The sequence below is a fragment of the Bombyx mori genome, chromosome 8 (genome assembly GCF_030269925.1).
Source record: "Bombyx mori chromosome 8, ASM3026992v2".
Classification (NCBI taxonomy): Eukaryota; Metazoa; Arthropoda; class Insecta; order Lepidoptera; family Bombycidae; genus Bombyx; species Bombyx mori.
Window position 1 is genome coordinate 11,995,701 of NC_085114.1, and position 17,906 is coordinate 12,013,606.

Genomic DNA, 17,906 nt, shown 5'->3' on the forward strand with positions numbered 1-17,906 from the left:
ACGCGTAATTCTAAACATCAAATTCGGTTAGAGTTACTTCTGTTAGACTTTTATAATAAACACTAGCCGACCCGGCAGACTTCGTAGTGCCTCAATCGACTAATAAAAGACCTAAGCTTTTGTATAAAATAAAACAAACAAAAGGAACCCGTCCGACGGGGAATACACCAAAGGAAAAACAAAATTGTTATTATTATTTAATTCCGAGGACTTTCATATGTATCTACCTTTTAAACCTTCTCTGGACTTCCACAAATAATTCAAGGCCAAATCGGTCCAGTCGTTCTCGAGTTTTAGCGAGACTAACGAACAGCAATTCATTTTTATATATATATATATAGATTATAAATCAATAGTAAACGACGTAAATATGTTTTCCTGCATGGACCTCGAGTCAAACATTCCAATAAGGAATTATGAGTCACATGCAAATGAACGCAGCCATTTCTGCTACAGTTTTAGTACCGAGAAATATCAAGATACTCCCAGTATGACTCAATATACATAAAATCAACTTTGTATTCTCTAAATTTATGATATCAATAATTTCATTGTGTTAATTCAAACATACGCTTGTCGTTTGGATTTGAGCTAGTGCTCGAGATTGGTCACGTACAGCTGTGTTACAAACATTTTACACACAAACAATTGTAGCCTTTTTTTTTTTTTTTTTTAAATGCCTAGATTATTAGCGGACGAGCTCAAGGACTTTTCTAAGTACCAGGACCCATTGACGTTACATTAACGCGACAGCTACACTACAACTTGCAAATATCAGGTCGAAGGCTTAAAGTTATGATGTAACTAGGGTTGCCAGACGTCCGGTATTTCTCGGGACGTCCCGTATTTTAGGCTTAGTTTAAAATGTCCGGCGGGACTGACTGTTCGGTATTCGAACCGTACGATTATAATTGTGTTGATTTTTATAAATATGTTAACATACCGATAAAAAAAAAAAAAAACACGTGTGGCACTCAGGGACTGCCGCGGTAAAGCTATTGCATAGCATTTTTTATCAACTTATGCAATTATAATTAGACAATAATAATTTAATATTAAAACAATAGTAAAATAAGACCACACTATATTTATAAACATTAACAAAAGCAAAACATTAGCTGTCCCCTTCACACTCATAAGCTAGATCGCGCGAGAGAGAGAGATGGGCAGACTTCTCATGGTGCGCATGCAGTGCTATGTCATGCAGCCCGCTCACAAACACTACATAAGCGCAACGTGTGAATGTGTTAAACGAGAGCTGCATGGTAGGCGGAGTGGGGGTGTTAGGTTTTATTTTCGTTACGGAATTTCTTGATTCGGTCGCTGCGCTCAAAGCCTGCGATAAAAGCTATGCAATAGCTTAATAAACAATGTCACTATATAATTTTGTTTTTTATTTGTCCCGGGAAAAAAACTAAATTCCCGTATTTTTTTACCTATTTAAGCTTTTCCCCATTATAGGCTGAAAAAAATCTGGCAACCTTAGATATAAAATTCTTGAAGCCGTCGAAGGCGTGAGGTGATCATTGAACGTGTTCGATACGAATTATGTACGTTGTCAATATGATACTAGCGATATTCTTGTTTCTTTTCGGGTCTGTTACCTTCAGAATACGCTTAAACTATGAGCCGGTATAGTGATCAAAAGTTATCTGAGTTCAATTATATATATTCTAATTCAATTGAACAGACTGTTATAAAAGTATTTCAATCTTCCTAGCATATTTTTACCGAGTCGCGGTAATTTTGTGGGTCTCCAAATTATACATTCAATATTACTATCACACTATTTTACGCAGTGTATTTTTATTAGATAATAAATATATTTTAAAATTTATCTTCTGCTTTGGGTGTCGTCAAATTATGCAACGGTTAAAAGTATGCGGCCAAAAATATACTCGTAGTTGAGAATCACTGGTGTAAAGGAAGAATTAAATCCCATTGACATTGATTTAATACGAATAACTAACTAGAGACGTCTTTCCTCGTGCCACTCTGTCTTCCTCGTCCAATAAAGACAACTGTATATTTCCTGACCGGCGGCGTATGAATGTTAATTGCTTGTTGTGTTCTGATTTAACGTGTGTTTATCTCACGCAATAATAAAACAACTGAAGGATTCCGTTGAAGAGACAAGAGAGAGAAGGTATATGTTATTGACATATGAAACTTTTTACGTCACAATGTGCTCACTGAAAATAAATAGTGTGTTGGCGAAATCGAATCTATTTTTACGTTATTTATAAGAATTGATATGTAACTAGTCACACCCGAATCGCTTTGGTGGTCCATCTGTAATTTGATTTTGATCCGATCGCTACCAAGCTTCACAGAATCACCCACACCCCGTATGTCTGAATCTGAATTGATCTGCCGAATATTTCATCGAAATCCAGCCGCTCGTTTCGAAGTCTATAGGGAGAGCACATCGACCTTTCTACGTACATAATAAACAAGCGCAAAAAAAAACCGAAAATACTTATCTACGCTTATCAATATATATATTTTTATCTCTCTTGATGCAAACGGGTTTGTTGTATGACCGCGAATAACCCCACTTTAAATCCAGTATCAAGGGCGAACAATTTAATTCTTTGTTTACAAAAAACAAATTGAATAACTATTGTATTATAATGGTGAGGAAACTGATCACTCTGAATTCATATAAAATTATTTTGTGAAAAAAAAATCAGTTTCATATTGCTTTGCATGTTGCGCGCATGTTGCATTGGAATATGTATTTCAATTAAAACTGCACCCAATCCTAACTATCACGAAACTTGGAAGAATTATGTGGGCGTGATGAAAAAAAAAGGATGCCGTCTACCTTTTTGATGATGATCCGGGACAGTGGATAACTGAATTCTTGAATACTTAACGTAAACTATTACGTTCTTTAATGCCATTGTACTCAGACGAGCATTTCGCGCACTCGGAGAGATTTCAATCACAAAAGTACGAAAAACGTTGGTATAGTGACTATATAGTAATATTAATTTGTTACTGTGATATAACTGTGTAACGTGTGATACTGTGTAACGATACTTCTTGTTCCTAGCGTTTTCCCGGTCTTTTCCCGGTCAGGGCCCGCATTCCTACTTAACTCCTACATTTTGCCCGGTCTTCGGCATCCTTCTGGGTGAGGTTGTCCTCCTGCATATCCGCCTTTACAACAACCAACCAGCGTTTCCTGGGCCTACCGCGGGATCCTGGATATGTGTAACGAAACTGAGATATGTTATTTCAGACACTAGCCATTCAGAAGGCGATCAACACCAACGAGACACCGGTCAAAGAGAAACATGTCCGAAGCACGATCATCGGTACATTCAGGGAACAAAGCGCCATCACCTATTGGGTGAGTTCTCTTTTATAATTAACACTAGCGACCCGCGCTCGCTTCGCTTCAGAAACTGTAATTTATTATTGATTTCTCCACTATTTAATGGATGATATTATACATATAAACCTTCCTCTTCAATCACTCTATCTATTGAAAACAACCGCATCAAAATCCGTTGCGTAGTTTTAAAGATTTAAGCATACATAGGGATATAGGGACAGAGAAAGCGACTTTGTTTTATACTATGTAGTGATTGATGGATACTAAAATCACGGCCGTCTGGTTTTAGGCGTGGCAGGGCGTTTAGTGAGCCCGCGCGAATAGCTACATACCACAACCAGCCTATTTCTGCCGTGAAGCAGTAATGTGTGTAGAGGTAGGGCTGCCGTTGTACCTTAAAACTGAGAACTCATGTCTCGAAGCGAGTGTCATTTATGTAGTTGATGGCTATGTCAACACCAGCTGGGCAGTGAGATCTTCCAGTCATCTAAGCAATAAAAAAAACACGCTACCTCCAACTGGAGACACGAAATATATGGATCAGTTGTCTTGAATAAAGCCATTACTGTCACAATTCGTTAATTTCCTTCAATTAAGAATTGTATTCCGGTAGAAATACGAGGGCGGCACTGAAAATTTTGGGGAAGTAACGAAGTGACACAACATTGCTATTTAAAAATGTATTTATTGCTTTTCGAAGTATTCTCCGCGAAATTTGACACATTTTTCCATACGATGGAACCAATCATTGAAGCAACCATTCCATTCGGAAGTTGGGGTCTCCAAAATGGCCGTTTTGTAGGCGTCCACAGCTTCTTCAGGTGATGAAAATCTCTGTCCACGCAATTTATTCTTTATTTTAGGGAAAGTATAGAAAACATTAGGGCTTAGGTCGGGGCTGTACGGCGGATGGTCTAATAATTATATGTTTTCTTGCTCTAAAAACTCTTTTGTTCTGTGCGCGGTGTGAGAACTCGCATTGTCGTGATGGAGGATGATGCGGCGGTTGCAGTTCTCTTTACGGAGTTCAGAAACGACCTATGGCAAACAAATGCTAGCATACCATTCTGCATTAACCGTTCTTTGTCCCTCAAGAGGAATAGTCGTAACATGGCCGGTTTTGGAGACAAACGTGGCCACCATTTTTTTTGCAACACTCCGTGAACGAACAATTTTTGTTGGCTTTAACTCATTTTCGAACACCCAAACTCGTGACTGGTTTTTTGTTTCGGGTTCGTACGCGTATATACAGAATTCGTCACCTGATACAATGTTGTATACAGCATTTGAGGATCCTGCGTGGAATCTTTCGAGAATTCTGACGCACCAAGTAACGCGAGCCGTTTTTTGCTCTTCACAGAGCGAATGCGGTATCCATCGGGAAAACAACTTTTTTACACCTAATTGTTCATGCAAGATTATTTGTATTTGACTCATGCCAATGTCTAAAGTTGCCTGAATTTCGCGGTATGTCACATGTCGAACTTCCTCAATCAGCTTACGCACAGCGTCAACGTTTTCTTGGGTGACTGCAGTTTTTGGACGACCTTGACGGGGATCATCACTGAGGTTGACACGTCCACGTTGAAACGCAGCAAACCAGCGATAAATTGTGGTTTTGGATGGGGCTTCATCACCAAATGCAGAAATCATCCGGTCAACACACTGTTTTTGTGTTAAACCACTTCAAAAGTCATAATAAATCATCGCTCTTGAATTTTCTCGAGTCAATTCCATTTTCTCAACGACTAAACAAGTTTGACAAAACCTCGTGACAAGACCGAGAATCTTTTTTTAAATAAATAAATGGTATTCGATTTTTAAAACCAAGGAGTTTTCAATTAAATGACAGGAACAGTGGAAATATTCCATTCCCGATACTTTTAGTGCAGCCTAGTATAATTCACTAAATTTTTTATTAGTGCCAACTAAGCGGTCTCAGTTACTTTTAATGTAACTTAAATATCGAATAGAACTTATAGATGTCGAAGATTGTTTTTTTTATATAATTTTTTATTTTATTGCTTAAATGGGTGAACGAGCTCACGGCCCACCTGATGTTAAGTGGTTACCGGAGCCCATAGACATCTACAATCTAAATTCCGTAATCTACCTTGAGATATGAGCTCGAAGGTCTCAGTTTTAACAGTACAACGGCTGCCCCACCCTACAAACCGAAACGCATTACTGCTTCACGGCAGAAATACGCGGGGTGGTGGTACCTACCTACCCGTGCGGACTCAAAAGACGTCCTACCACCAGTAACTGAGTTGTGAGTTGGAACCCAATCAGAATTTTGATAACCGCTTAATATGTCCACACTTGTGTATTGTTATCGTTTTTCAATATATACTATGTTTCCGTCCACGGATGTTTGTGGACAGATGGTCGCCGTCCGACTTCCGATCCAGGATAATCGGATCGTGGCTTGGAAGTTCTGTCACGTGACCCATAAACTGCTGCGCGAGGGTCACCCGGCGTGCCTTGACGATTCGCAGAGGCACATCTCCATGATCGAAAACCTCGGCAAGCTCTGGGTATGTACCGCGTTCTTACTTACACTTTTTATTTATTATTGCTTAGATGGGTGGACGAGCTCACAGCCCACCTGGTGTTAAGTGGTTACTGGAACCCATAGACATCTACAACGTAAATGTGCCACCCACCTTAAGATATAAGTTCTAAGGTCTCAGTATAGTTACAAGTTACAACGGCTGCCCTACCCTTCAAACCGAAACGCATTAGTGCTTTACGGCAGATATAGGCAGGGCGGTGGTACCTACCTGTGCGAACTCAAGAGGTCTTACCACCAGTACTCACGTAGATTCAACATAGAAATTTGAATACACTTAAATGTAATAACATAAAAGAAATGAAAGACTTTACGCAAATCGTCTAATACCTTTTTGTACTTTTACGCAAATTAAACACATAATTTAGGCAACTCTATGTAAATTGTTGTGAGCAAATAGAGAGTAATGTTATAGTGTATAGTTCGAATGGTGGTCATATTTTTAATAGTCATTACACTTGTTACACAAATAAGGTGAAAGAAGCTTGGACCATTCAGGAAACGCGATTAGCGTCTGAATCGCCAAGAGGTGGTCTGGCTATGAATGCTGGAGCAATTGTAGATAATGATTTAGTTAAAAAGACCTAATTTTGTGTTTATTCTATTTAATATCGGAGGCTTCATCGCCTATTCGAAATACTATGATGGCGGGGAAATGTATTCTTAACAGATTCCTTCTAATTATACTAATTGACCACGCATTCAATTACGCGGTATTGTTATTCTATTTGTTATGAAGAGATTCAAATATTGAAGATCGCGAAATGTCCGGTCCCAGGTGCATCTTCGTGAAGGCTACGGCAAGCTGGTGCATCTGTACTGCAACTTGCTGGTATGCAAATTGAAGTTCCACGCGAGAAATCCTCGTTTCCCAGGGAACATGCAGCTTACGGCCGACGAACTGGACGCGATCGCTGAGAACGACGTCAACAACTAGTAAGCTGACACGACATTCATTAACATAAAATAAAACTGCGAAATAGCCCAAGTGAATATCGAAAAAAAAAAATCTTTGAATTTAATCAAGGTAAATTTTTTTTATTGCCCTTGTAGGCAGACGAGCATACGGCCCACCTGAAGGTGAGTGGTTACCGTCGCCCATGGACTTCTGCAATGCCAGGGGCCGAGCCAAGCCGCTGCCTACCGCTTAATACTTTCCACAAGCCTCGTTTGAAGAAGGACATGTCATAGCGCTCGGGAAACACCGTGGAGGGGAGCTCATTCCATAGCCGGATGGTACGTGGCAAAAAAGACCTCTGGAAACGCACTGTGGATGACCGCAGTGGCTCCAGGTAGTATGGATGAACTCTACTCCGGTGGCGGGCGGTGCGATGGTAAAAACGAGATGCCGGTATCATCTCGAACAATTCCTCAGAGCACTCCCCATGGGACATACGGTACAAATATACAGAGGGAACCGAAGACCCTCCGCAGACCCAGAGGTTCCAAACGATTCGTGAGAATGGGATTATCGACAATCCGAACGGCCCTGCGGTAGGTATCATGCGATAGGTTCGATGACCTGTCGTGATTTTTTTTTAAGAGATTTTATGACCTGGTAACTGAGACCTTTAAGTCATGTCTTATTTTAATTTATATTATTCATATTTTTATGAAAAATGATATTATTGACACTAATCAACTGGGATGAAATTAAATGAAATGAATTGAGATGATATGGGATGAAATATAATCTCAGTAAAATGGTGGTCATTTACTAAGATTTTTTCAGTGGACTTTTTGGAGGATCTCGAGAAGTTACGTCCAGCGGCTTTGTTTAATTTTCCCACATTTGTGCACTTTCACAGATATTAAACATTCAATAAACCACCATTATTACACATTTAAACCCGAAGAAACACTAAATAGACAAAATAAAACAAATCACACAACTTCACTCCTCGCGTTCCCGCCAAAAAGTCCACCTGTCGTGAGATGACAAGTATTATATCTACCGTCAAAAAAAAGAAACAAAAATCCTTCATTTCGTTCCTTCATGGAATTGTTCTAATTCATGACCACTAAACTCACGGTTTGACCTATGTAAGTTTTTTTTGTTAAGCGCTGTCACTTTTTGTGAAATCGTATCGAATGTAAATTCGTTTTTCTTTTTTTTACAGTTTCCAGTTATGCGTAGAGTTGTTCGACTACATGGACGAAATTCTAAATTTACAAGCAGCAGGTCAGTGTAATAAAATAAAAATAATAATTAAAATATGTTATAAAAAAAAAAAACGTAAGCTCCGAGCGGTAGGTAAAAGCTATTTTACTTAAGGATTTATATAGAAAAAAAAATTGAAAAAAAAAAACCTCCCTCCCTACGAGATATAGTAACGTAACGAGTTGATGTGACGTCAGGTCGGCGACCGGTCATAATTTTGCCAAATTCTGATTTGATTCAGCATGAGAAATGGACATGAGGACCCCCCTAATATGGGACAAGGACAAGAAGAAGAATGTCTTTTAATGTATAATACATTTTATCAGTCCAGGTTGTGTGATGATGTGACCCCCCCTAATATGGGACAAGGACAAGAAGAAGAATGTCTTCTAATGTACACTTTGCGAGTGAAGGCTGTGTGAGGTTGTGACTCTCCCTAATGTGGGACAAGGGCAAGAATGTCTTATAATGTACATTTTACCAGTACAGGTTGTCTGAGGGTCTGACTCCCCCTAATGTGGGACAAGGACAAGTACAAAAATGTTTTTCTATTTTTAAATGTACATTTAGCTAGTCCGGGTTGTGTGAGAGAGTGACGTCATCAGTAATATCTCGGCGGTTTGACAGTGTTCGACAGCCTGGGCAACGCTCGGGCCAACTCGATGACGGCGAGCGGCCAGTGCCGGCTGGCGGCGCTCATCCCGTGCGCGCAGGACGCGTCGCAGCTGTACGACTGCAACGTGCGCCTGCTGTTCCGGCTGCACGCCGCGCTGCCCGCCGACACGCTGCTCGGACACCGCGAGAGGTACACTCCACCAGCGCCCGAGAGAAGCACGACATTTTCATGTAGACCGACTACAAAGTGCAAAAGTCCCATTAGAACCCCCCATTATTTTTGAAGTTAAACTTCTTTTTTTTTATTATTTAGATGGATACGACGTAAATGCGCCACCTACCTTGAGATATAAGTTCTAAGAACTCAGTATAGTTACAACGGCTGCCTTACCCTTCAGACCGAAACGCATTTCTGCTTCACGGCAGAAATAGGCGGGGACTACCCGCGCGGACTCACAAGAGGTCCTAACACCAGTAAAAAGGCGCGTTGACAGTAAAATTTATCTCGTGACAGATTCGTTGCGGCTTGCGAGAAAATATGCAATTTAGGAAGAGCGAGAGTGAGAAAATTGACAGCGTCTCGCGAACCACTCGACAGTGGAGAGAGGGAAAGGACAAAACGAGCTAGGTCGTTTCTCTTATACACAGCATTTCCTATTACAAGAGAAATTTTATTTACGGATTAAAAATGAAGAAAACCACAATACTACATACCGCAAAAGAAGTTTAACTTCTTTCACGTGCACCAAGCTGCTCGCGCATCATTTTTTTTTCTAATAACCTAATATCAAGATTATTATGAATAAAAATATGTATGATGTTTCAGATTCAGACAGCAGTTCAAGAAACTGAGCACGTTCTACAAGCACGCGAGTAGTCTCCAGTATTACAGGAATTTGCTGACTCTGCCGGTGTTGCCATCTAATCCACCTAATTTTCTACTCCAGGTTACTATTACTACTATTATCAAGCAATGAAATTGAGTTGAAATTGAGTTGAAAGCATGCCAGTTACAAAGTTTTATGTCATACATTCTACCATTTAAAATGTTGTCAGTCACAAAAGGCAGTCAAAGTTTTCAACCTTAATTAAGTAATGTATAACGTGATTCTGATCGTCTTTTTGTGGTGATTTCTGATGACGATCTGTGCAGAACCAAACCAGCAAACCGGGTCAGTCATTATTGCGTCAGCATTTCCCTCTAGTCTTATATAAAAACAAAATTAGTAATATATCGAGGAGTGAAAGGCTAATTTCGTTTAACCTACATTTCGCTTAATACGCGATATTTATCATTGCAATTAAAGGTGCGTTTTATTTTGTATTAGCATCAACAATTCCATGCTTTAAACATTGAGCTTCAATTAAGTTTACTCCATTTAAATAGCTGACAAGTTTTTTGTGATTAAATTTTTGAACATTAAATGGCTAAACAGCTTTTCACTCCTCGATATAATTTTGAAATTTCCTGTTTTCGTTATGTGCGAGTCGTCATGCTAGTACTCGACCGAGTCACTGTCTCGTGTTGAAAGCGATCCGACGATAATGAAGTTGAGTTGTGGACAGAGCGAGTTCGGCACGTACGTGACGCCGGTGGTGTCGGTGCCGGAGCCGCCGCCGGACGAGCCGGACGCGGTCGGCGCGCTCGTCGACACGTCCGACGCACTCAGCCAGGTACGACCGACTAGTAATCTATACATATAAATAAAATTAGAGTGTCTGTTTGTAGTATTGAAATAACCGCTTTTTACTACATGCATATGACTATTTATATACGGTGCATACACCAAAATAACATTTTTTACAATTTTTGTGTCTGTCTGTTTGTTCCGGCTAATCTCTGAAACGGCTGGACCGATTTTGATGAGACTTTCACTAATAGGTAGCCGATGATATAAGGAGTAACTTAGGCTACTTTTTTTTAGACTAGCTTCGCCCCGCGGTGTCACCCGTAGTTATTGTCGTAACCGCGCGCAACATGGCGGGCTTCGCCTATAAATAAGTAAATTTAATGTTTTCGAAGCGAAGCGAGGGCGGGTCGCTAGTCCACAATATTTATAGTATCTAACACACGCTATTTCTGCCGTGAAGCAGCAATGCGCTTCGGTTTGAAGGGTGGGGCAGCTGTTGTAACTATACTGAGACCTTAGAACTTATATCTCGAGGTTGGTGGCGCATTTGTCTTGTACATGTCTATGGGTTTCAGTAACCACTTAACCTCAGGTGGGCTGTGAGCTCGTCCATCCATCTAAGCAATAAATAAATAAAAATGCCGAAAGTACGCGACCGAAGTTCGGCATGATCACGCCTGCAATGCTATTTAAATTACTTACCGGATCGGAATCCCGACCCACTGAGAAGACCCGGCGAGAAACTCACTAGGCTAAGAAGCCTGACAATGATGTGCGCGATAATGTGACTTAGAACTCCTATCTCAAGGTGGGTGGCGGCATTTACTTTGTAGATTACTGGTGGTAGGACCTCTTGTGAGTCCGCCCGGGTAGGTACCACCATCCTGCCTATTTCTGCCGTGAAGCAGTAATGCGTTTCGGTTTGAAGGGTTCGGCAGCCGTTGTAACTATACTGAAATCTTAGAACTCATATCTCAAGGTGGGTGGCGGCATTTACTTTGTAGATTACTGGTGGTAGGACCTCTTGTGAGTCCGCCCGGGTAGGTACCACCATCCTGCCTATTTCTGCCGTGAAGCAGTAATGCGTTTCGGTTTGAAGGGTTCGGCAGCCGTTGTAACTATACTGAAATCTTAGAACTCATATCTCAAGGTGGGTGGCGGCATTTACTTTGTAGATTACTGGTGGTAGGACCTCTTGTGAGTCCGCCCGGGTAGGTACCACCATCCTGCCTATTTCTGCCGTGAAGCAGTAATGCGTTTCGGTTTGAAGGGTTCGGCAGCCGTTGTAACTATACTGAAATCTTAGAACTCATATCTCAAGGTGGGTGGCGGCATTTACTTTGTAGATTACTGGTGGTAGGACCTCTTGTGAGTCCGCCCGGGTAGGTACCACCATCCTGCCTATTTCTGCCGTGAAGCAGTAATGCGTTTCGGTTTGAAGGGTTCGGCAGCCGTTGTAACTATACTGAAATCTTAGAACTCATATCTCAAGGTGGGTGGCGGCATTTACTTTGTAGATTACTGGTGGTAGGACCTCTTGTGAGTCCGCCCGGGTAGGTACCACCATCCTGCCTATTTCTGCCGTGAAGCAGTAATGCGTTTCGGTTTGAAGGGTTCGGCAGCCGTTGTAACTATACTGAAATCTTAGAACTCATATCTCAAGGTGGGTGGCGGCATTTACTTTGTAGATTACTGGTGGTAGGACCTCTTGTGAGTCCGCCCGGGTAGGTACCACCATCCTGCCTATTTCTGCCGTGAAGCAGTAATGCGTTTCGGTTTGAAGGGTTCGGCAGCCGTTGTAACTATACTGAAATCTTAGAACTCATATCTCAAGGTGGGTGGCGGCATTTACTTTGTAGATTACTGGTGGTAGGACCTCTTGTGAGTCCGCCCGGGTAGGTACCACCATCCTGCCTATTTCTGCCGTGAAGCAGTAATGCGTTTCGGTTTGAAGGGTTCGGCAGCCGTTGTAACTATACTGAAATCTTAGAACTCATATCTCAAGGTGGGTGGCGGCATTTACTTTGTAGATTACTGGTGGTAGGACCTCTTGTGAGTTCGCCCGGGTAGGTACCACCATCCTGCCTATTTCTGCCGTGAAGCAGTAATGCGTTTCGGTTTGAAGGGTTCGGCAGCCGTTGTAACTATACTGAAATCTTAGAACTCATATCTCAAGGTGGGTGGCGGCATTTACTTTGTAGATTACTGGTGGTAGGACCTCTTGTGAGTCCGCCCGGGTAGGTACCACCATCCTGCCTATTTCTGCCGTGAAGCAGTAATGCGTTTCGGTTTGAAGGGTTCGGCAGCCGTTGTAACTATACTGAAATCTTAGAACTCATATCTCAAGGTGGGTGGCGGCATTTACGTTGTAGATGCCCATGGGCTCTGGTAACCACTTAACACTAGTTGGGCCGTGAATTCGTTCACTCCTCTAATCCAATAGGAGCGTATTAAAAACGCAGTTACCGATATATGTTTTGAATTGACCACCAACAGTCCACATCGGATCAGTTCGAGGAGTTTGAGAGTCGTCCGTCGGCGTCCCCGCAGCCCGACCCCGTCGTGGAGCGGGACCGGCTCATCGACCATCTGCAGAACGAACTTAAAAGGATGAGGTACAGTAGATTGGGGGGAATTGAGACTCCTTCCAAATCCAACACAAATTTTCAGCGGTTCTTCTTAGGCTAATAATACCAATAAAATTGTGATTAAAATGGTTCGGGAAGTTTAAATTTTTATATGCGACTAGCCGACCCGGCAGACTTCGTAGTGCCTCAATAAATAAATAAAAGACCTAAACTTTTGTATAAAATAAACTTAAAACAAACAAAAGGAATCCGTCCGACGGGGGACACATCAAAGGAAAAACAAAATGTTTATTTAATTCCGAGCATTTTCATATTTATCTACCTTTTAAACCTTCTATGGACTTCCACAAATAATTCAAGATTAAGATTAGCCAAATTGGTCCAGTGCATTCTCGAGTATTAGCGAGTCTAACGAACAGTATTTCATTTTTATATATATAGATAGGTACATCATTATATTGAGTTCATTGAAAAATATACACAAAAACTTAAAAGACTAGCTTGACCCGATTCACCTTGGCTTTTGGGGTGAATCAGGTCACGTATGCGGACAATAGAGTTTTTCGATAGGGCTGGCACTGTTTAGTTGTTAGGTAGGTACTTACTTTTAGGTAATTAACTTTTCAATATCGGAAATAATTTTTACGGTATATGGCTTAATATCGCGTTTTTTGTTGTGATTGGGGGAAATTCAGGTCATAGTCCGAGAGCTGGTACCAATTTTTGGGTAGGTATTTGAGGCAAGCTGAAAACTTGTCACATACCTCTCCTATTGTATTCCAACACGGAATTGCTGGTGAGTAGCGGGGCTAAATCAACCCCCACATTTTTAAAAATATTATTTTTTTTTCCCCAAAAATATATTTGAGGCAATAGGCAATTTATATATGTTGCAGTGTAATACTTAATAAATACGAAAAAAAATAAGCCAGACAATTTAATCGGGTTGTAACATTACCAGACGCGTGCAAAAAATGTTTGCAAAAAATTATAAAAAATGTTTTTGAGGCAGCTTGAAATTTTAATGGAGTGTTATTTATAGCAAAAAAAATAAGATTCCCAAAAAGACAGATCATTTCGGTAGGGCTTTCTACCTGCCAGCTGATCAAACAAATAATGGATGGGTACGGGCCTGTACTGCTATAGACAAGCTGTAGTGTACCACTGAAGAAATATTATATTTTTATAAATCTAGTTTTGCGATTTTATATTTTAATCATTGGTTTTTTTAATACGTAACCCTTATTAATTTTAAGATGAAAAAGTTTTAAATTTCCGTACAAGTTTTGACTTGGAATACTGTCAGAGAGAAAAAAAACAATTTTTAGTTTTGAATGTAGGGGCAACAGTATGAATTCTGTACAAAAATTTTTGGAACAAAAATTGTTGAATTTTTTTTTTTTTTTAATTCTCTTCAAAAAATAAATATTTTTACGGAAATATCAAATATTTAAACAATTCAGTACGTTTAAATTCGCATTAAAATTGGCAAAATAACTATTTTTTTAAGATAAAAAAAATCACAAAAATATGTCCCTCTAACGTCCAATACGATCAATACAATCACTTTTATGCAAAATGTATTTAGTACAAATTCAGAAAATTTTATATTTTTTACTCAGAAATTCTAACAAGAAACCTCATGGGTTATTGTAAGTCACGTGGCCTCGCTAGAGCCAATAGTAACGCGGCAAGCAAGAACGAAGACAGCTGTCGATATGCGCTCTCTCTCACACTACAGCTTGTCTATAGCAGTACAGGCCCGTACTGCTGCCCATCCATTATTTGTTTGATCAGCTGGCAGGTAGAAAGCCCTACTGAAATGATCTGTCTTTTTGGGAATCTTATTTTTTAGCTATAAATAACACTCCATTAAAATTTCAAGCTTCCTCAAAAACGTTTATAATATTTTTTTGCAAAAATTTTTTGCACGCGTCTGGTAATGTTACAACCCCGATTAAATTGTCTGGCTTATTTTTTTCGTATTTATTAAGTATTACACTGCAACATATATAAATTGCGTATTGCCTCAAATATATTTTGGGGGAAAAAAAATAATATTTAAAAAAATGTAGGGGTTGATTTAGCCCCGCTACTCACCAGCCAGGTCTGCAATTCCGTGTTGGAATATAATAGGAGAGGTATGTGACAAGTTTTCAGCTTGCCTCAAATACCTACCCAAAAATTGGTGCCAGCTCTCCTACTATCAGGCCTACTAGTTTATTCCTTAATAAAATATCATCAGTAAATGTGAGATTTACAGCACTTCGATATGACATTAAAAGCAAACCGCCCCCCTCATTTTTCCGGTGAATCCCCTAGTTGCCTCATACGTCACTCACGAGAAGAGATACCATAATTCCGAACTCTGATTTAACAACGTTTATTTTGATATCAACGCTAAAATAGCGATTAACTTAAGTCCCTTTCTATTCATCTTCAGGACCGAAGTATCACAATTGGTGCAAGAAAGGAATTCAATGCTCGGCTCGATGAGGGAGCATTGTATACGTTTAGAAACTCAACTGCAGACCGCTAAAGTGAGTACTTAACTTGTAAACTCTTCAAATATTTACGGTAAATTGTTTTATGATATTGTCTTATAGAATTCGCCCTTTTAGTGCTGAGTTTATTCTCACATATTTTGCGAAAATTGTTGAAGGATTTTTGAAAATAAAAGTGCCTTAACTTTTTAACTGTGAACTTGAAAAAGAGACAACGGTGAAGAATAGGTAGGCAGCGGCTTGGCTCTGCCCGTGGCATTGCTGAAGTCCATGGGCGACGGTAACCACTCACCATCAGGTGGTCCGTATGCTCGTCTGTCTACAAGTGCAATAAAAAAAAAGAATAATAGCTTTAAAAAAATATGCTAATTTCACAGCAAAATAATTATAATTCACTTATAAATAATATTAACTGATTAAAAATGCGCGCTAAGACACGTCCGCACAGGTCGATACCTAATACCTATAATTAAACTGCGCAATAGTCGATATTCCGACGATCCTCACTATACGAATTAATAGCGAGTCGACTTAACGAAGCTTCATGCTTATAGGACTAAAAAAAATTACGATTTAATCTCGCGTGTCGGATCATGAAAACTGTAAAATATTGGAAATGTAGGTTGTTATAATGACAGTAAAAACGCGATATTAAATCGCAGAAGTAGTTTTAACTATGTCAACGACTCGCGCCATCGGAACAAAATTATATTGTTACTCATTCCAAAAAAAATATTTGCACTAAACTCAGAATAGACACCCTGGCAAAGTCGCACGATCTCACCAGGGAGTTAGACCCCTTAGTTAGAACGGGCCGCGATTGCTCCTAATATGAATACAATTAATGTTGCACCAGATTAAAGTTGTGTACCATCTTGTGTTTGCAGGCTGAGTTGGAAGATGAGAAACAGAGGGCCGTGGCTTTGTCTGCTGAGACCCCAGAAATTAAACGTATGTATGAAATGTAATAATCGATATTGTAAACAATTGCTTCTTAGCCAATATTTGCTAGTTGTAGGACGTGTTGAGTCCGCGCGGGTAGGTAACACCACCCTGCCTAGTGCTGCCGCGAAGCAGTAATGCGTTTCAGTAGGAAGGCTGGGTAGCCGTTGTACTGGAAAAACTGAGTTGTACTCATGTCTCAAGGTATTTACGTTATAGATGTCTATGGGCTCCGGTAACCACTTAAGGCGAACCGCGAGCTCGTCCACGCATCTGGGCAATAAAAAAAAGTCACCTAATAATGAAACTTACGCTTTGAATTGTGTGCAAAAATTTTAGAAGTAAAATGCCTTTTATAAAACCTCGTTTAATTCTGAAGTTTATGTTTTGCTCTGTTCGTGTAAAAGCAGAGAAATTATTGAAGTGTAATTTTAATCTGTTTATAGAGAAACTGGTTCAAACAGAGGAGATGGCTAAAACGATCGACGAAAAGTTCCAGAAACTTAAAGGGGCGTACACACAACTACGGGAAGAACACATCGTTCTGATTAGAAAAGTGAGTCGTCTTGAATATAACTTTACGTCGGCCAAAAAGGCCATCGAGTAATCTATCTAAAAAAAAAACTTTATTATTAATATTTAAACAATTATGATTTCTAATACTATCTTTAACAACAAATTTCATGAGTTTTTCTATTTGGAAATATTTTGATCTTCGTTGCAATGTTGAAGATAATATTTAGTGGACTTATTCAGTAATTTCTGCACGTGGACAGCACAAATTCCATATATAATCACTGCAATATTAGTTCATTTTAGGTAACGTCTGCAATTTGTGTTTCTTATCACAGCGCCTCGTGTCTAATTCATTAAAAAATTTAATCTGTTCTAGAAAGCCGAGGTAGACAAAATGGCCGCCAATTTACGCGCCACAGCCGCTCAGCATGAAACCGCCAAAATGTCGTTACAGCAACAACTCAACGACAGAATGAAGTAAGTATGTTTGCTGATTTTATATTTATAAAAAGAGGTTTAACAAAAAATCCTTTTTAACTTTTAAATTATCACTTTGCATGACAAGAGACAGTCAAGTACATAAGGGCCTAATCGTGGTCGAGGCGGTTGGCCAACCCAACGTGGGGTCTACGGACCGTCGAGGCGGTTTACCCAGTCTTTTATGACTGGGTGAATCGTGGCCGAGGACGCCTCACCATCCGTCTGGTGCAGGTGCTGACTGGGCACGGATGCTTCGGAAAGTACCTGCACCGGATAGGAGCTGAGCCGACGACGAGGTGCCACCATTGTGGACACGACCTGGACACGGCGGAGCATACGCTCGCTGTCTGCCCCGCATGGGAGGTGCAGCGCCGTGTCCTTGTCAAGGACACGGCGCTGCACGGCGGTGTGTCCGTGTCTTTGTCCAAAGATAGGACCAGACTTGTCGCTGCCTGGCGTCGTGGCGTTGATGCTTGGCGGCGACGAGTCTTGGAAGGCTATGCTCGACTTCTGCGAGTGCACCATCTCGCAGAAGGAGGCGGCGGGGCGAGTGA

At 40.4% G+C, this 17,906-nt stretch overlaps 1 protein-coding gene across 9 annotated transcripts in view; it reads left to right on the top strand.

Moving 5' to 3' along the window:
• LOC101741177 (huntingtin-interacting protein 1) overlaps positions 1-17,906 on the top strand; it is a 46,313-nt gene that overhangs the window by 13,774 nt on the left and 14,633 nt on the right. For all 9 annotated transcript variants that reach the window (XM_012695512.4, XM_038012406.2, XM_038012408.2 and 6 more), the window contains 12 exons: positions 3,248-3,358; positions 5,728-5,880; positions 6,694-6,851; positions 8,036-8,097; positions 8,704-8,881; positions 9,518-9,638; positions 10,258-10,365; positions 12,819-12,937; positions 15,354-15,450; positions 16,302-16,365; positions 16,803-16,912; positions 17,249-17,349. In XM_012695512.4, the coding sequence (XP_012550966.2) occupies positions 3,248-3,358; positions 5,728-5,880; positions 6,694-6,851; positions 8,036-8,097; positions 8,704-8,881; positions 9,518-9,638; positions 10,258-10,365; positions 12,819-12,937; positions 15,354-15,450; positions 16,302-16,365; positions 16,803-16,912; positions 17,249-17,349 (1,382 nt within the window). The remainder of the gene's footprint in view (positions 1-3,247; positions 3,359-5,727; positions 5,881-6,693; positions 6,852-8,035; positions 8,098-8,703; positions 8,882-9,517; positions 9,639-10,257; positions 10,366-12,818; positions 12,938-15,353; positions 15,451-16,301; positions 16,366-16,802; positions 16,913-17,248; positions 17,350-17,906) is intronic.